Below are 18,552 nucleotides of genomic sequence, written 5' to 3'. Positions count from 1 at the left end.
ATATTGGAGGGGCAAGCATATTTTAATTTTGCCCCCCATAATTAATAATTCCCGAAGTAAGATTTTCTTGCTTTTGAAAGAAAACAAAAATGTTGCCCCCATAAAAATATTGGAAGGCAAGCGCACCAATTGCCCCACCCCACATAATCATAATTCCCGCGATGAAAAGATTTTCTTGCTTTTTTGTTAGAATTCAAGAAATCTGTCCAATTATTTCACCCAAAAGCAGTGGCGTAACTACGGAGGGGGGGGGGGTGCGCCCCCCTCCCAATCCGCTGGTTTAAAAAAAAAAAAACTTACCAAAATAGTAGTTCAAGTGTTAGTAAACTGCTTTTGAATGAAAGGGTGATCGAGAAATAAGATTTTTTTCTATGATTTCTTTTAACCATAATTAAATAGGTATATAGTGTGAAACATTGTTCAAAAAGCCCGGACCCGACATAACATTGTGATTCAGCGTGATTCCTGGTTGGCATTCTGCATAATTATAAGCAGGATGTGCGCAGTGTACTCAGTACATCCGAACGAAGAGTCGCTACAATGTTGCGCAATGTGATGTATAGAATGTACACCTTTGTACCTTCGTTATATCAAAGCTAGATCATTGATTTTGCAGTGTTGCTTTACATACTAGTCTATATAAAAATATCTTGCATTGCCAATAAAAAGACTTGACCTGGGCTAATTCCTAACTTTTCCATATACACACACACAAACAAACACGCACAATAGTTTAGGGGATGCTCTAAAGTGCAGATTTTGGACATCCTTTCCCCGCTTGGTCACTTCGACGCCACCTCATGAACATAAACCCACACCCTTGACTACCAATGGCGGATCCAGGGGGAGGGGCGCACCGGGATTCCCCCCCCCCTTTAATTTCCAAAGCGAAAAAAAAATAATATAGCTTCAAACGGCAGTTTTTGGACAGCAAAATGTCAAAATTTTCAAGCTCGCATTTAGTCGTAATGCCATTCTCCTGAAGTTGCTGCCAGTAATTACCGACAGTTGCGCCTGGTGCGCCCCCCCCCCCCCCTCAATTTCCAAAGCGAAAAAATATAGCTACAAACGGCAGTTTGGGGACTGTAAAATGTCAAAATTTTCAAGCTCGCTCGCTCCGTTTGCTCGCATTTAATCTTTATGCCATTCTTCTGATGTTGCTGCCAGTAATTGCCTGCAGTTGCGCCCGGTGCGCCCCCCTTAATTTCCAAAGTGAAAAAATATGGCTAAGAACGGCAGTTTTTGGACTGTAAAATGTAAAATTTTCAAGCTCGCTCTCTTCGCTCACTCGCATTTAATCGTTATGCAATTCACCTAATGTTGCTGCCAGTAATTGCCAGCAGTTCCTCCCGGTGCCCCTCCCCCTTAATTTCCAAAGCTAAAAAATATGGCTACAAACGGCAGTTTTTGGACTGTAAAATGTAAAATTTTCAAGCTCGCTCGTTCCGCTCGCTCGAATGTAATCATTATGCTCTCCTTATATTGCTGCCGGTATTTGCCAGCAGTTGCGCCCGATGCGCCCCCTTAAATTCTAAAGCGAAGAAATATAGCTACAAACGGCAGTTTGTTTGTTTTTTACTGTACTCTCTAAAAAAAATCGAGTGAAAATTTTCACTCTAAAAAGAGTGAATACAAAAAGAGTGAATTTCGAGTGAAATTGGAGTGAATTTTGAGTGAAAATGCTCATTTTCACTCATTTTGGAGTGACGTCAGGGATCACTCCAAAATCTTCGAGTGATCCCTGACGTCACTCCAAAATGAGTGAAAATGAGCATTTTCACTCAAAATTCACTCCAATTTCACTCGAAATTCACTCTTTTTTGTATTCACTCTTTTTAGAGTGAAAATTTTCACTCGATTTTTTTTAGAGAGTATGATGTCAAAATTTTCAAGCTCGCTCGCTGGCTCGCTCGCATTTAATTGTTATGACATTCACCTGATGTTGCTGCCAGTAATTGCCAGCAGTTGCGCCCGGTGCGCCCCCCCCCCCCCCTTAATTTCCAAAGCAAAAAAAAAAAAAAAAAAAAAAAAGATATGGCTACAAAAATATGGCTACAAACAGTTTTGGACTGTAAAATGTCAAAATTTTCAAGCTCGCTCGCTCGCTCGCATTTAATAATTGTTATGCAATTCTCCTGATGTTGCTGCCAGTAATTACCGGCAGTTGCGCCCGTTGCGCCCCCACCCCTCCTTTATTTCCAAAGCGAAAAAATATGGCTCCAAATAGCAGTTTTTGGACTGTAAAATGTCAAAATTTCCAAGCTCGCTCTCTTCGCTCGCTCGCATTTATTTGTTATGCCATTCACCTGATGTTGCTGCCAGTAATTGCCAGCAGTTGCGCCCGGTGTGCCCCCCCCCCTTAATTTCCAAAGCAAAAAAATATGGCTACAAACGGCAGTTTTTTTTAACTGTAAAATGTCAAAATTGTCAAGCTCGCTCGCTCGCTCGCTCGCTCGCTCGCATTTAATTGATATGCAATTCTCCTGATGTTGCTGCCAGTAATTACCGGTAGTTGCGCCCGTTGCGCCCCCACCTCTCCTTTTTTTCCAAAGCGAAAAAATATGGCTCCAAATGGCAGTTTTTGGACTGTAAAATGTCAAAATTTCCAAGCTCGCTCTCTTTGCTCGCTCGCATTTGATTATTATGCCATTCACCTGATGTTGCTGCCAGTAATTGCCAGCAGTTGCGCCCGGTGTGCCCCCCTTAATTTCCAAAGCAAAAAAATATGGCTACAAACGGCATAATGTCAAAATTTTCAAGTTCGCTCGCTCCGCTCGCTCGCATGTAGCCGTTATGCCATTCTCCTGATATCGCTGCCAGTAATTTGTCGTTTCACACCGTCATTCCATAATCCATTTATAGGGGGTACAACCCCCTCCGGCACTTCCACACCCTCCCCCCACCCTTGCTCGCTCCCTCGCATACTACCCCCCCCCCCCCCCAGATTAAATCCTATCTACGCCGGTGCCCTTTCCCCGCTTGGTTTCCCTCAAAAAACAGTAAAAATCTAGGGATTGAGAGCTTCCTATGTTCCAATTATGTCTGTCCAAAAAATCTCGTAAACATTTAGTGTCAAAACGCACCCCTCTTGAAAAAAAGCTGGTGACGCCCCTGTGATCCCAAATTAAAGCATAATGTAGAAGAAGGATAGCTCCTTCAGAAAATATGAAAAAAAATCAAAATCGACTCAATTGACCCATTTCACCTTTTTTTTAAACTCTTTTTTAAAATCAAGGGGTGCGATTTTTAGTTTGTTTTGTGATGCGCGGTCACAAATGATAAAAAGGAATAAAAACAACAGTCCGTACCCCGAGGTACCTCTAGATTAAAAGAGTGAATTAACAATGACACCGCTAACGGTTTGCACAATTTTAATTTTCCTTTCAGTTCCACGACTGTCAAGAATTCGACAACGATGGGTCCCGAGGATTCAAATGACCTCGAAACGGACCGGATGGACGTCGACTTCAAGCCGTCGTCGAAAGAGACCAATGATTTCGTGATGGACGAAATGGGTCCCCAGCCTGTGGAAGGAGGGGACGCCAATGGGAACGCGGTGGATAAGTACAATGATAAGGGAACGGAGAGCGGCAGTGATACGTAAGTTACACTATATTTTATTTTTTCCTTAAATAAATTGGGTACTCAGTAATTCAATTAGCGCAGTAAAACGTTTCCAAGAATGATGCATATTGGGTGATTTATTACATAGTCAATTTCTCATTTCTGAAAAGACTCCTTCAAGCTATTTAGTGCATTTAGGCAGCACTGCTGAAGTTATTTCGTGGTTTTGTTACGTAGAAAAGGATTTCGCATTTACAGTTTTGGTTAACACTTCAGACAATGACACCAACTCTAATTTCTTCTCTTTAGAAATTCTATCTTTTCTATTCGTCTTTGAATGGGTCTGATGGATTTACTGCACTCGGTATTATTGGATCACAATTCATAGTATTAAATGAAATAGAATGAGATTAATTGCTTGGGACGGATCAGAACAAAACAAAACATTCTTTTTCTTTTGTCCCGCCCGTGTTCCCCTCGGGAGCCGGGAGGGACAAGAAGAGTTTAAGGACGTTCCTCAGTTAAAGTGAAGTCCATGTCATTTTCTTCAAACTTCCCATACAATAACTTTGACCCATCCGAAGCCAACAAAGCCATAGGTTCATGTGCTTGTTTTTCTTCTACGGGACTTTAAAGAATATGACTAATCTGCCGTCCTGTACAAAAATCGTGACAGGATCTACAATGATTGGCAACAAAATCTGCAATGACAAACTTAAATCCCCATAATTCTTTCAAAATCCACGTTATTTTCTCCAAATTTGCAAGAATTGCAGAAAAGGGTACCCAAAACAAGGAAAAGGTTTTAAAGTTAGGATTTACATTCTCATTCTTGAGCAAGCAGTTCCCTCACGCGGCAGAAAACACCGAAATCTCTCAAATCCTTCTCATCGGCGTTTTCTGTAGGGGTGAGCTAAATGACAAGGTTCATAAAACTTATGCTGTACATTCAAAGGCCATGTCATTTACACGAAACCTGACCAAATTGTAGAAGAAGACTTACTAATTCCAGAAAAACAATAAAAAGTGGGGGTTCATGTGCTAGTTTTTGTGCTAGCAGCGCCCCAATGCGACATATATCATGGAAAGTCCCCAAAATCTGGTCAGGAACATATGCAGGGATGCCCTGGCAGGGTGCGTTCATAAATCTCACGCTGTACATTCAAAAAACCATGTCATTTTCACGAAACTTGACCAAATTGTAAAAGAAGGCTTACTAATTCCAGAAAACAATAAAAAGTGGGGGTTCATGAGCTTGTTTTTGTGCTAGCAGCGCCCCAATGCGACATATCATGGTATGTCCCCAAAATCTGGTCAGGAACCCATAGGTTCCTGACCATCCGTGCATATATGCACGGCACTCACGGATGCCCTAGCAGGGTGCGTTCATAAATCTCAGGTTGTACATTCAAAACCATGTCATTTTCACGAAACTTGACCAAATTGTAGAAGACGGCTTACTTATTCCAGAAAAACAATAAAAAGTGGGGGTTCATGTGCTCGTTTTTGTGCTAGCAGCGCCCCCATGCGACAAATTATATTATGGTAAATCCCTAAAATCTGGTCAGGAACCTATGCAGAGATGCCCTGGCAGGGTGCGTTCATAAATCTCACGCTGTACATTCAAAAACCATATAATTTTTCACGAAACTTGACCAAATTGTAGAAGACGGCGTACTAATTCCAGAAAAACAATAAAAAGTGGGGGGTTCAAGTGCTAGTTTTTGTGCTGGCAGCACCCCCAATAGAAATCATCCTGGGACCCCCAAGTTAAAACCTATCGAGGGTGCTTATTAGGAGGGGTTCGTGAATGTCATGCTGTATATTCAAAGCCCATGTCATTTTCACGAAACTTTATCAAATTGTAGAAGAAGGGTTACTTAATGCAGAACAATTGTAAAAATAGGGGGTTCATGTGCTCGCTTTTGTGCTAGCAGAGCCTCCTTGCGACAGAAATCATCGTAAGACCCCCAAATCCGTTCAGGAACCTATGCAGGGATATACCCTGCTAGGATGCATGAATGCGGTTCACTCAAAACCCCATTTTCTTCCTTTTTTTCGTAAAAAAATTTAAAAAAAACGTGTCACAATTGCAGTGATATAGTGGAAAAATATTCAGAAAGGAAGGTTCATGTGCGTTTTCGTTATCATTTCCCTTATACACAGCCATAATGATATCATGTGGACGCAAGCGTGGAAAACTCCACATTGACATGCTTGTTTGTTTGTTTTACCCACTTGCTGTAACCATGTGCAGAAAGTGATAATGGAGGAAGAAGAATTAATATGAGGAAATGGGAGGTTTGGCATTAGTCTGACGGTCCTCCAAAGGAAAAACAAATCTGAATATAATGACGTAGATTGTAGATTGCATGCGTTGGTTGTTGCAGTGGTTGGTAAAGTGCGTGTTGTGAACTATGAATATTATGTACCTTGAGAACCCCCCCCCCCCCGAAAAAAATTCTTTGATTCTCTTTTTGTTACACCAGATTTGATAATCAAAAATCAATATCTGAATGGTGAAAGTGATAAATACATGTTTGCTAATACTTTCCTGACCTTGTATTTTGTAACCCCCCCCCAAAAAAAAAAAAAAAAGAACAACAACAAACAACCAATATTTTGTATCAGTAATGACAAGTTTAGATCTAATTTAGATTTTATCAGAGATACTCGGATTGTTTTAGTTGTTAGACCTAAAGATGAAATGTGTGTCATATGTTTGTTTTGTTGTTGTTGTCGTTGTTGTTGTTGTTGTTTTTAACACCTAGTCTATAGTAGACTAGTAGTCCCCGACTAAGGCTAGGCCCTAAATACCTTAGCACTCGATTTTACCATGTTGATGGACAGATAATGAACTGCATGTCACAAAACAGATGATCTATGGATTGAAAATGGAAACAGTTCAGTTCAACTTCCAAGCTTCCCGATTCTGTCGATCAGTGTTGTGCTACCATGACCATGTATATGCGGCTCAGACAGCTGAACTTTGCGCAGTACGTACAGATTGTTACAGTAAGGCATACAGTTAGCACGCGAGCCGAGCGAGGCCGCCCAGCGCGACCGCGGTGGTGAGTTCGGGGTATCCGTACGTACATTGTTACTACACTCTAGCTCGATCTACTACAGTAGCAGCTGCTCAGCTCAGCTAGCTCAGCTCATCACTCGTGCGTGCACTTCTACGCTCTTTGTTACGTCACTGAAACCTGAGCAGCTAGGATGCGCACAAACTCAACATTATACGTATGTTGCCCGGAAGAGGGCGCTGCAGTTAATTTGTTTATCTTTTTGTCTAATTATTCATCTATTTTTCTGACCTGAGAAGATTATGTACATGCGCTTAACCGAATAATCACAGACATCGTCAAAAATACAACTTGGGCTATCTAACAAGAGAGAGAGGGAGAGAGAGAGAGAGAGAGAGGATCAAGTTTATTACAAAAATAATAAATCGGCGCTGTTATAACACGTAAGTGCTTAGGTTTCATCATTTTGCAAGCTAAAGGGTATAAAAAACATAAAAAGAGCGAGGAAAACACGCCAACTGGATGCAAACATAAATGTCGTTATCATACTTCTACCGAGAAAATTATTTCTGTCGCTTGCAATTGTTGATACCAAAGAAACATCTGTTTTATTCAAACTGAATGTCTGAATGTTATCCCTCTGAATTTATTATATTTCATATGACTGTAAAGGTATTACAATAATATGCATCCGTGAGTAATGTTTCTGTCCTTTTCCCTTTATACAGAGACGATGAAAAGAAAGAAGATCCACCAAAAATATCTTTTGCAAGAATGGTAAGTCACGACGATGAAATGTATTGAGCAAGTAACGTGCTTAAAGTCATCATTTACCATTCGTAGATGAAACAAAACCCCAGCATTAACATAGTGCTTCAAATAAGTTCTAAAATGTGAGTTAGGGATATAAACAACAAATGTAAAAATTTGAATCAGCATAATCAATGTTAAGTATAGATATACAAAATGTGAACAATAGTTATAATAAAAAATGTTTCCAGACTAAACCGTGTACAACTATAATACCGTGTATTATAACTATGAGAAAAATGCGATATCTCCTTTTATTTTAGGCTTTATTGCAAAATGTTGTATGGTAGGATAATATTTGGTGATACAACTGACCTACACATATGCATCAAAAATGATTTCTTAAACATTCTTTATATCACTGCTCCCAAAGGTAAACATTTTAGACAGATGATTATTAAATGATGCTAATGCTTGACTTACTGTCATTAAGTCAAGCATTTGCATCACACTACTTTGATACACTCAATGAATGATTGAATCATTGAAGAAATGATACAGCAGCAGTAGGGCAAAAGAAGCACATTTCACCTCTAGCAGATTCCTGCTGTGCTTTTCATTGAACAATGTATTCAGTACAGTTTCAGAAATGAAATAAAATTGTAACAAAAAGGTAATCCTTGATCATGTCAAGCAAATAAAGCAACTCAAACAGACAATACCTTTACGTAGATACTTTTATGCATACAAAAAGACATAGGCCTACATGAGTTTATGTACGTATTCGTTAACACATTTTAAACATCATATTTGAATAATGTCTATAATTTAAGTAAATAAATGCTAGATATCCAGACACGAATGAAAGATAAAGAGAGCAGGTCCGCCCTTCCCCTTTCAACGAACACACCCACGCACACACACATACACACACAAGCAGCTATTTACACCTATAGGTTTAAACAGATATTGTGGAGAACGGACGATGGCGGGGGAGGGGGCGCCAGAACATGTTCACAATAGGCGAGATTCGAATTTCAGTTAAAATGTCTAGAACTTTCCCCGCTCTGTGAAGTAATTTTCACCCCTTTGTTGTGACTGTACGTTAAGTTCCGCTATACCACCTCACTCGATGGCCTCCTTCTGCTGATCGGGTCCATTGCTGCCGTCGGACACGGTTCGGCGATGCCGCTGCTCAACGTCGTCTTCGCAAGCATGGTCGATGAGTTCATCGAATACGACAGGAACGACACGGGCCTGTTCAACTCGACGCTGCCTCCACCAACGTTCCCACCGGACTACGACCCGGCCAAGGAGTTCGACGATGCCATGCAAGACTATGCGCTCATATTCGCCTACATAGGGTTCGCTACCATGTTTCTAGCATACCTAGAGGTAGGCGAACCTTTCGCAAAATAATAATGGTGCCATAATTGATGTGTTTTCATAGTTTTGACAAGGGGGATTTGAGTGTTCACGCTACAGTAGGACTCTTGTATCCTGAACTAGTGTGTTCTGTAACATGAAGAAAATTTAAGACATGAACATATCACTGACATCATTTGAAAGATGTTTGTTCATTTCCTTAGATATGACGGGGATATCTTGAAACAAATCGTTAGTTTTCAAAATGTAAATTGCGTGTGAGAGTGTCAAGACCCGTAACAAATTTATCATTCATGCACGATCTTCACCTATGTTTATTTTTAACCACACTCATTCCTATAATTGACCATCTTGACGTGTAGGACCTATTATCCCCCAATATACATGTTGCAGCAATTCAAATTCGACGATTCAAAATAAAATAACAACAATCGCTTATAATTCGAGGGCGTTCGAAGAGCCGAAGAGGACACGGTAACGCCGTGGAAGAAGATGAGTTTGTTTGTGCTACCCATTTCACGACACATTCTTTAAACTATGACAGGTTTTTGTTTGTTGATATCAGACAGTCCTTGTACTCTCGCCAAGTCAAACCACTACTTCTAGACACATAAAATTATCTTAATGTCTTTATTTCTCTAATTGTACCTCTCTTTTTTTCTCCTGCGGCAGTCTTCACTTTGGAATCTCTCGTGTGAGCGGCAAATTTTCAAAATTCGAGGAGCATTTTTCGACGCGATCCTTCATCAGGAGATCAAGTGGTTTGACGTTCATAAAAGCGGCGAACTTACATCACGCTTAGCTGAGTGAGTGAGACATCAGAGGATTGGGCGGATTCTTCAATAGCTATTATTTAATCAATTACATGTACACTTCATTTCCATCAAAAGTAATACATGATACAGGGGGGCGCTGTGGCATTATGGATAAGACTCCCCACTCCCAATTGAAGGACCCAAGTTCGATTCCCGCCTCGTGCTTAGGTCCTTAATTGGACAAGATGTTTTTACCCACTATGTCCCTCTCGACCCAGGTGTGAGTACCTGGCAACACTAGGGTAACAAAAATGGCAGGGCCTTTTGGTAAAGCAGTGGAAACACTATAAGAGGCTAGCCTCGAAAAAAAAAAAAACAAACACACCAATACAACCGTAACTTGATTATGCAAATTATTTAAATTGATATAATTGATGCTATGGAACAGACATTCTTTTTAAAGCACAAATGTATGATACAAACTTAAAATAGTACACCAATGTTACGGTACGGACATTGCTCATTAACTGGTGTATACGGTAAGAAAACAAATTACACAATAAAATTCACAAACGTCATGTTCTGGTAGATACAACCCTACCTCTTCGGTTTAATCTATTTTGTCATTGTATCAGTTTGTTCTAATCGTTCCTTAGTTTTTAACTTACACCGCGTGGGAGAGAATAGTCTGATTATTACCTCTGCCAAGGAGATTATGTTTGTTGCCGGCATTGACATGTCTGTTCATACTGTTTGACTATGTTTCATGTCTGTTCGTTCGTTCGTTCGTTCGTTTGTTTGTTTGTTTGCTAAGTAACTTATAAAATTATAAATAGATTTGATTGAAAATTTTAGGATGAGTTGATAATGCCACAAGGAGTAGTTGATCAAATCTTCGTAGTCTTCCTGATCACTGTCTGAATATGAATATAAGATTTAGTATTATCATTATTACTTTTTATCTCCTTTTCTTTTTTCAGGATGGAAATCGCAATAAGGGTGGAAATGATGTCCTCTCTAGTGCCTACTAGTTTCATTGTTTTGTTTGTTTTTTTATTTACAGCGATATGGAGAGAGTGAAAGAGGGCCTGGGAGACAAGATATCCATTACATTGCAGTATGTAGCCACTTTTGTTGCCAGTAAGTCTGATTTCTGGGACATTCTAACAAGTTCATCATTCCTTGCTTGCGTATCTTAAAGGGGAAATCCAGTCCAAATATAAGTTATTCTGATAAGAATGAGTAAAAAATTACGAGTTCAACGGTATAATTCTGATCAAAATTGGATTAAAAATAAGGTAATTATGACGTATTGAAGTTTCGCTATTTTGGGAGAAAACAATTCTTGAATAGTCATGAATGATATGTAAATTGCAAAGTGAGCACGTCATCCCCTCACAACTTGCCACAACAGTTTGGACATAAAACCTTGAGAAAAATTTCAGTATTTCATTCAAATGCAATTTTGCGTGAGGAGCAAATCCTCGTATATGAACACTATTCTGAAGTTATTCAACCAGGAATAACATCATGTTTCAGCAATGACAAAAACATGGAATTTTTTAGGGTTTTATTTTTTACTCGATCAATGGAAAATTGTGAGGGTACGATATGGTTAGCTCACTCATTTGCATATTTATATCCACTGCACAAGGGCTTTTTCTTTTTGCAGAAAATAACAAAACTTCAAAATGGCATAACTTTTTTTTTCATCCGATTTCAGTCACATTTTTACGATGGAATTTGTGAGATTTCACTCCTTTTTTATCACACTAACTTATATTTGGACTAGATTTCCCCTATGACCTCGTGTGTGCTTAGAGTGCCCATAATTGCCACATAAGACCACATAGCTTTCTATGCATACTGCCCAAAGTCCCTGAAACAGAAAAGGCTTAAAGGGGATGGCTAGTAACTGATCAGTGGTGATCAGTGGGAATGATGGGGGATGATTGCTCTAATCCTTGTGTGATTCATTTAAGACTAAGAGAGCACTATATATCTATTGTTGTGTGAAAATTATTTGCTTCAGAATGGTCTCATATTCAAGTGATGTCCAGTTTAATGTTGAGGTTAGCATGCCTGTACAGTGAAGGGGCATTAAACTGCACAACACTTGAATATGAGACCGTTCTGAAGCAAATAATTTTCACACAACAATGGATAGATATACTCTTAAAATGAATCCAACAAGAATTAGAGCAATCATCCCCCAGCATTCCCACTGATTCCCTCTGTTCAGTTACTAGCCATCCCCATTAAGGAGAGTTAAAATGTCTTTCATCAGATTATATTGGATTCTGTTTTGGTCTAGGTTCATTGTGCTGTTTTGTTGCAGAAATATTATAAACCTCTGAATTGTTGAATATTTCATTTATTCCCAAATAGGCGATATATGTCCAAAAGTCAGTTACTGCATTGACCTGCAGTAATTCAGTAATAATGCTGCCCTGTGTAGACAGTAACTTGGACTGTGGTCTAGAACGAACCCCACTCTTCCAAATCTCTCTTTCCTTTAAAAGTGAAACCGCTCCTTTGCCTCTTTCTTTAGATATATTTTGATATAAGATTTCGCTTCAACTTTTGATGCAATAGGAAGATATGGTTTTAGAAAGCGTGTTTTACGTATGCTCTGACTGGATTCTGATAAAAACCAACTTGTATATTAAAGAAATGTATACCTTTGCTCTCTCAATAGTTATATATGTACATATCCTTCAGTAAAGATATATCTTACCTGCGCATCTCTCTTTCCATCTCTCCCTCCATCTATCGTTGCTTGCATCTATCTATCTATCTATCTATCTATCTATCTATCTATTATCTATCTATCTATCTATCTATCTATCTATTTATCTATCTATCTATCTATTATCTATCTATCTATTTATCTATCTATCTATCCATGTTTGTACGTATGTGTGTATCTATCTATCTATGTTTGTATCTATCTATATATTTATCCATCAACAATTGTATCTATCTCTGTTTGTATCTATCTATCTATCTATCTATCTATCTGTGTATGTTTGTATCTATCTATCTATGTTTGTTTGCATCTATCTATCTATCTATCTCTATATTTGTAAATATATGCTTGTATCCATCTATTTATCTATCTATCCTTGCTTGTATCTATCTATCTATCTATCTATTTATTATGATTGTATCTATCTATCTTTACTAAAGGTTTTGGGATCGCGTTTTGGAAGAGCTGGGAGATGACCCTCGTTCTCCTCTCCATGTCACCTCTCTTGGCCCTAGCAGGATCCTTTGTGTCCATTGTGAGTATGGACGGTCGCTGCTTTAAATTAGGGAGCTTTAGATTTTCGCAACAGGGACGTTCAGAGGGAAAAAAAGACTCGAGTATCAGAATCGGGTATCAGACACGATCTATTTTATAGCTCTCGCACCTGAGTTTTCACTACGCGTTCAGCAGGGCTATTTTTACGTCAGCACGTAGGAGCTACTAGTACCTGATGCACCGATCATGGGTTGGTGGCGCCATTTTATTTGTTATGAACAGCGTAATCTAAAGCTACTTTTAACCACGACGCGGGGAAGAGGAGAACGTCCAGCTCAGGCGTCGTCTCAAACGTCCGCGCAGCAAATCTAAGACTCCCTATTATTTTCCAGCCGGGATTTTATCACTCACTAAAAGTAGCAGTCATATCATTGCCAAAATAAACGCCACTTTAACCCTAACTTACCTGGGGGGGGGGGGGGGATTTTCGTCAACCCCAAAATTGCTCAAAAACATGATTTTCTGTACAAAGTCAATACAAATTGTGTTTTTTCAATTAATTCATATAAAGATTCATATTTTTAATTTTAATCGCTGAAATAGATTTATTTCAGTAAAATTATGCTTCTGAAGATGTGTATGACAAATTCTGCTGAAAGAAACAACAAGAACAAAAGTTCGAGAAAACAAACAAATACATAAAAAAGATAAAACAATAACAAACGTAAGAAATTAATTTTGATACTGATTTTTTTTTTTTTTACGCACAAATGTTTGGAATGTCACTAGGAATATTTACACCAAAAATCAGCATTCCATAAGCTTTTATAAGCCAATTACAGACGAAAATGAGGTTTTTGCATATATTTGCATAATTAATTAATTTAAAATAGAAAATGCAATTTTTTTGAAAATTTAACTTAACAGTCTTGTAGATTACATCCTGCTTTATATTCATGCAAAATTTTGCGGCGATCGCGCGATCAACGGCCGAGATCTGAAGGGGGGCCATAACGCCCCCCCCCCCCCCCAGGAATTCAAGCTTGCCAAATAGCCCAGGTAAGTTAGGGTAAATAGCACAGAATTATGAGTGTCATCACAAAATCAGAGCCATTTTTGGCCTTCTCTCCTTTTTTAGGTCCGAGAAAGCGACAAGGCGAGATCTCAAAACCACATCTCGCCTTCTTGCCTTGATCTCCAATGTTCTCGGAACCGAGATGTCGAGAAGACGAAACCTCAGATCTCGCTTTCTCCTTTTCTCGAATACAAAGAGGTCGAGGTAGCGAGACCTCACATCTAGCCTTATCTTGCCTCCTTGTTTTCTCAGACCAGAGAAGTTGAAACAATAAGGAGATCTCGGATCTGGCCTTCTTGACTTGTCGGACCTAAAGAAATTTTCGAGAAGACGGGAGATTATCTCATGATCTTTGTGTCGCTATTGTACGTAGACTTAAAGGAGCCCAAAACCCAAAGAGAAAAATGGATTGAGTTAAAGCAGTAACATTAGTAGAACATATCAGTGAAAGTTCGAGGAAAGTCGGAAAATTGATACAAAAGTTTTTGAATTTTAAAGTGTTGGCGTTGGAACTGCTTGATTTGTTTTGTTTTTGTTTTGTTTGTTTTTTATTGTTCCATATTCCACATTTCAACAAATACATAAAACATAGACATCACGATACAAAAGCCTGGATGAATTGTCACGTACAGCTTATAAGACAATAAAACATGTGAAATATGAGGAATCTACATAGAAGCATTGCTTGTAGGGTGTAGATTCCCAGATGCGGATGTGAGATTATTTCTTACTTGGGTATGTAATTAAAGGAATGACAATTTCTGAATTGGAGAAATATAAACGCCAAAAAGTAAAAAGAAAAAGAAAAAAGAAAACAATGAAAACAATGTCCGCGGCACAGACTTCTTGAGTGTTGCGTGATCACCCGAGCGAGGTACAAGTCAGATGCAGTGTACAATAGCAGAGATACCAAATGTGTACAAAGGAAGTTCAGGAGATAATACAGAAATCACGAGCGAGGCACATGTTACATAATCGATAATGTCAGTAATGTGAAGTATGAACAGAGAATATCGAGGAGGATTGAAGAATAGCTATAGATATGAATTCAGAAAAACTAGTTTAAGTTTATGTTTAAATGAATAAAGAGACTGAGATTGGATTATTTCTCTATCTAACTCATTCCAAAATTTAGGTCCTGTAGTGGTTATTGTTTTTAAAGCAGATACGGTTCGTACAGGAGAGAGATGAAAAGAATCTTTTTGTCTAGTAGGGTAACAATGAACTTCAGTATTTTTGACAAACATCGAAGAAAACACATCAGGGAGACCACCTGAGTTTAATTGATACATAAATGACCCGATATTAAAATGATATAAATCCTGGATCTTAAGTGTTCTACTGGAAAAGAATAAGACATTAGTGTGTTCGAAAAATGTGGCGAAGTTAATTATCCGTATAACTCTTTTCTGTATCAATAATAAAGAATTAAGTCTAGTTGTACAGCAGTTTCCCCATGCCAGGATTCCATAACCTATATAAGGCAAAAATAGAGTAGAATACAATGAATGCAGAACATGTTTAGGAAAAAACTGTTTTAACTTATACATAACACCTACATTTTTTGATAATAATTTACGCAAAGAATCAACATGAACTTTCCATGTCAACTTACAATCAATATAGAGACCAAGGAATTTTATATGTTCCACCTGGTTCAATTCTACGTCGTTTACAACCAACTTACCCGGTAAAATATTGATTATATTGCTAAAAACCATAAATTTTGTCTTGGTCAAATTCAATGACAATTTATTAGCCTGAATCCACTTAGATACTGATTTTAATTCAGTATTTACGGTATTCAGTAAAACATGAGGGTTTCGATTTGAATAAAAAATACTGGTGTCATCGGCAAAAAGTAGAAAATAGAGCAGAGAGGACGAACTGCGAAAGTCATTCATATAAAGAATAAACCATAAAGGACCTAAAAGGGATCCTTGCGGTACCCCACAAGTTATAGGCTGTGAACTGGACACATGGCCATTCAAACTAACAAATTGAGTTCTTCCAGTAAGGTAACTTCCAAACCACTCCAAGGCCCTCCCACGAATCCCATAGTGTTGTAATTTGTATAATAATATTTCATGGTTGATTGTGTCAAAGGCCTTGGAGTAGTCAAGAAAGATACCTACTGTATGACACTTGATGAAGAGACTACCTGAGATTATGACGTCATGTGTGGACAATAATATTAAGAAAATATAAAGGGAATTCCACAAAAATTCATTTTTCATGAAGATTACACATTCCATCAACTTGATACTGACATTTATTATGTTAATTAGTGTAGTAATTATTCCCCCTGCTTTCTGAGAACGGTTATTTAAGTGCTCTTTCATTATCCTGGAAAACTTTATATCAGGATCGCTCTGTTTTGGATATCTCACCCATTTCAACAGAAATTTTCATCAAGTAAGCATTGAGCCCCTCTTGGAAAAACATTCACTTTCACATTTCATTAGACATGTTAGAGGTTTCTCATTGCAAGGTATCTTAGCAAAAATGTTAGAAACCTGAAGTTAGGTCCCAACCAAAATTGTACTATCACTTTAAAGGGATCGTATACAATGTAGTTTTGGTTGAGACCAACTTTTCTTTTAGATAATGAGAAACCTCTTACGAAATATGAAAGAGCATGAACTTCTAAGAGGCATGAGAGGGATTCAACGTTTATTTGATGAAAATTGGTTTTGAAATGACTGAGATATCCAAAACAGTGCAATTCTAATTTAAGGTGGGACCCACCTTTTATCAGGATCGCTTTGCTTTACTCTGTGTTTGGATGTTTCGGGCATTCCGAATCCGATTTTCATCTAATAATCTTTGAATTCCTGTTAGAATGGTATGCTCTGTATCATTTCATAAGGGATTTCTCGGTATTTCGCTAAAAAAGTTAAAAGTCCAATCCTCATCTCCACCAAGACTTTACCATCACTTTAAAGAGAAATGATGCCCGGTATCAAGATAATGCAATCTGTTATATAATTCGGTCTTTGCACATACACTGTATATAGAGGATGACGTCATTCGCCAAAAGGGAGCAACAAGCATACGCCGATGCGGGCAGCGTGGCGGAGGAGGTGTTATCGTGCGTGAGGACCGTCATTGCCTTTGGCGGGGAGCAGAAAGAAGTGAAGAGGTGACTGGGGATGAGCCTAATAGGAGAAGAGCTTTGTCAATTGTCTACTTTGATGCCTGATTCGTGGTTTCCGTCTCCTTGTCTGCATGAGACAAGGCTTTACGATAGTTTTAAAGATTAATTCTTTTACTCATGATGCTGATGAAAATTTTGAAAGTTAAATCAATGGAGACGAGCTGTTGCAGGAACACTGGTGATGAGAATAATGATAGTAATGATATCTTTCATCATCACTGCCATCGTTATCATAATTTCAAGGAATTTATGCGATGACTTCATCACTTTTACGTAACCTTCCACAGCAGGGGGAATTACTATTAAATAAAACCTACACATAAGCAAATAAGGCCGAAATGGTATTCAATATCAATTAGCAGGTTTTGCGCAATGTGGTTTCTACACCTTGATCTATAATCATAGTGGTATGTCATAAATGAGTATTGTTAATGAGTATAGGCGTATTACCAAATACGCTACATGTGTAATGATAATGATGATAATGATAAATTCATGAACTTAATATTCATTTTCCTGCCGTACACAAGAACATCTACTTAGTACATTTTTATATTAGTTACTATTAGTTACTATGTCCATTTTATCAGCTATGTATACATATCATATAAGCATACAAATAAACATAATTACGATGTAATCGGATATGAATAGATGAATGAATACACATATGTATGTATCCACTCATTTATCTACTAATTCATTTGTATATATTTGTTTATTCATATATTTATCATCTACTTGTTGACTTATGTATGTATCTATCTATGTATTTATTATTTATCCCTTCATTCATGTATGCATTTGATTATATGTTTATCAATCCACTTCCCATCATTAACAGGTACGAGCGCGAGCTACAAGGGGCGAAGGAGATTGGAGTCATGAAAGGTGTCACCCAAGGCTTGGGTTTGGGCCTTACCATGCTCATCGTCTTTGGAGCCTATTCCTTGGCATTCTGGTGAGATATCTATTTATCCATCTATCCATCTATCTAATCATCTATCTATCTGTCTATCAATCTATCTGTCTTTCTGTCTATCTATCTATCAATCAAACTATCTATCAATCTATCTTTCTCTTATTGTTTATATCTATATATCTGTCTATATATCTATCTTTTTATCCTTACATCTTTCTTTCTGTCTGTCTATCTATCTACCTATCTATCTATCTACCTATCTATCTATATATCTTTCTGTCTATCTACCTATCTATCTTTATATTTCTGTTTATCGCTCTCTTTTTATGTATGATAATATCTTTCTATGTATATCTACCAATATCTATCTTTATGTCTTTCTTTCTATCTGTCCATCCATCTATCTGTCTATCTATCTATCTATCTATCTATCTATCTATCTATCTATCTGTCTTAATATCTCACTATCTATCTACTGTTTATTTATCTGTCCATCTATCTGTTTATCTATCCAGGACCTATTTGTCTCAATTTTTGTTTCATGTGTTTCATTCTTCAACAGATCATAATATGTATACGAATGATACAAATTAAAAAAATCGAGGTAATCAATGCATTAAAAGCATATGTATTCAAGTTGAAACTTGGCTTGAATACGTTATTGATCACTCCC

At 38.0% G+C, this 18,552-nt stretch overlaps 1 protein-coding gene across 1 annotated transcript in view; it reads left to right on the top strand.

Moving 5' to 3' along the window:
• The first annotated feature begins 3,398 nt into the window (after positions 1-3,398).
• The window catches only part of LOC139712655 (ATP-dependent translocase ABCB1-like), a 32,705-nt gene continuing 17,551 nt past the window's right edge, over positions 3,399-18,552 (top strand). The window contains exons 1-8 of the mRNA XM_071624463.1: positions 3,399-3,600; positions 7,319-7,367; positions 8,451-8,735; positions 9,399-9,532; positions 10,545-10,621; positions 12,671-12,765; positions 16,818-16,942; positions 17,802-17,918. Coding sequence (XP_071480564.1) covers positions 3,416-3,600; positions 7,319-7,367; positions 8,451-8,735; positions 9,399-9,532; positions 10,545-10,621; positions 12,671-12,765; positions 16,818-16,942; positions 17,802-17,918 — 1,067 coding nt within the window. The 5' untranslated portion in view covers positions 3,399-3,415. The remainder of the gene's footprint in view (positions 3,601-7,318; positions 7,368-8,450; positions 8,736-9,398; positions 9,533-10,544; positions 10,622-12,670; positions 12,766-16,817; positions 16,943-17,801; positions 17,919-18,552) is intronic.

Source organism: Diadema antillarum, unplaced genomic scaffold (assembly GCF_040938485.1).
Source record: "Diadema antillarum isolate AM-2024a unplaced genomic scaffold, OU_Dant_1.0 seq00001836_RagTag, whole genome shotgun sequence".
Taxonomy (NCBI): domain Eukaryota; kingdom Metazoa; phylum Echinodermata; class Echinoidea; order Diadematoida; family Diadematidae; genus Diadema; species Diadema antillarum.
This window is presented reverse-complemented; position numbering and strand designations above follow the sequence as displayed.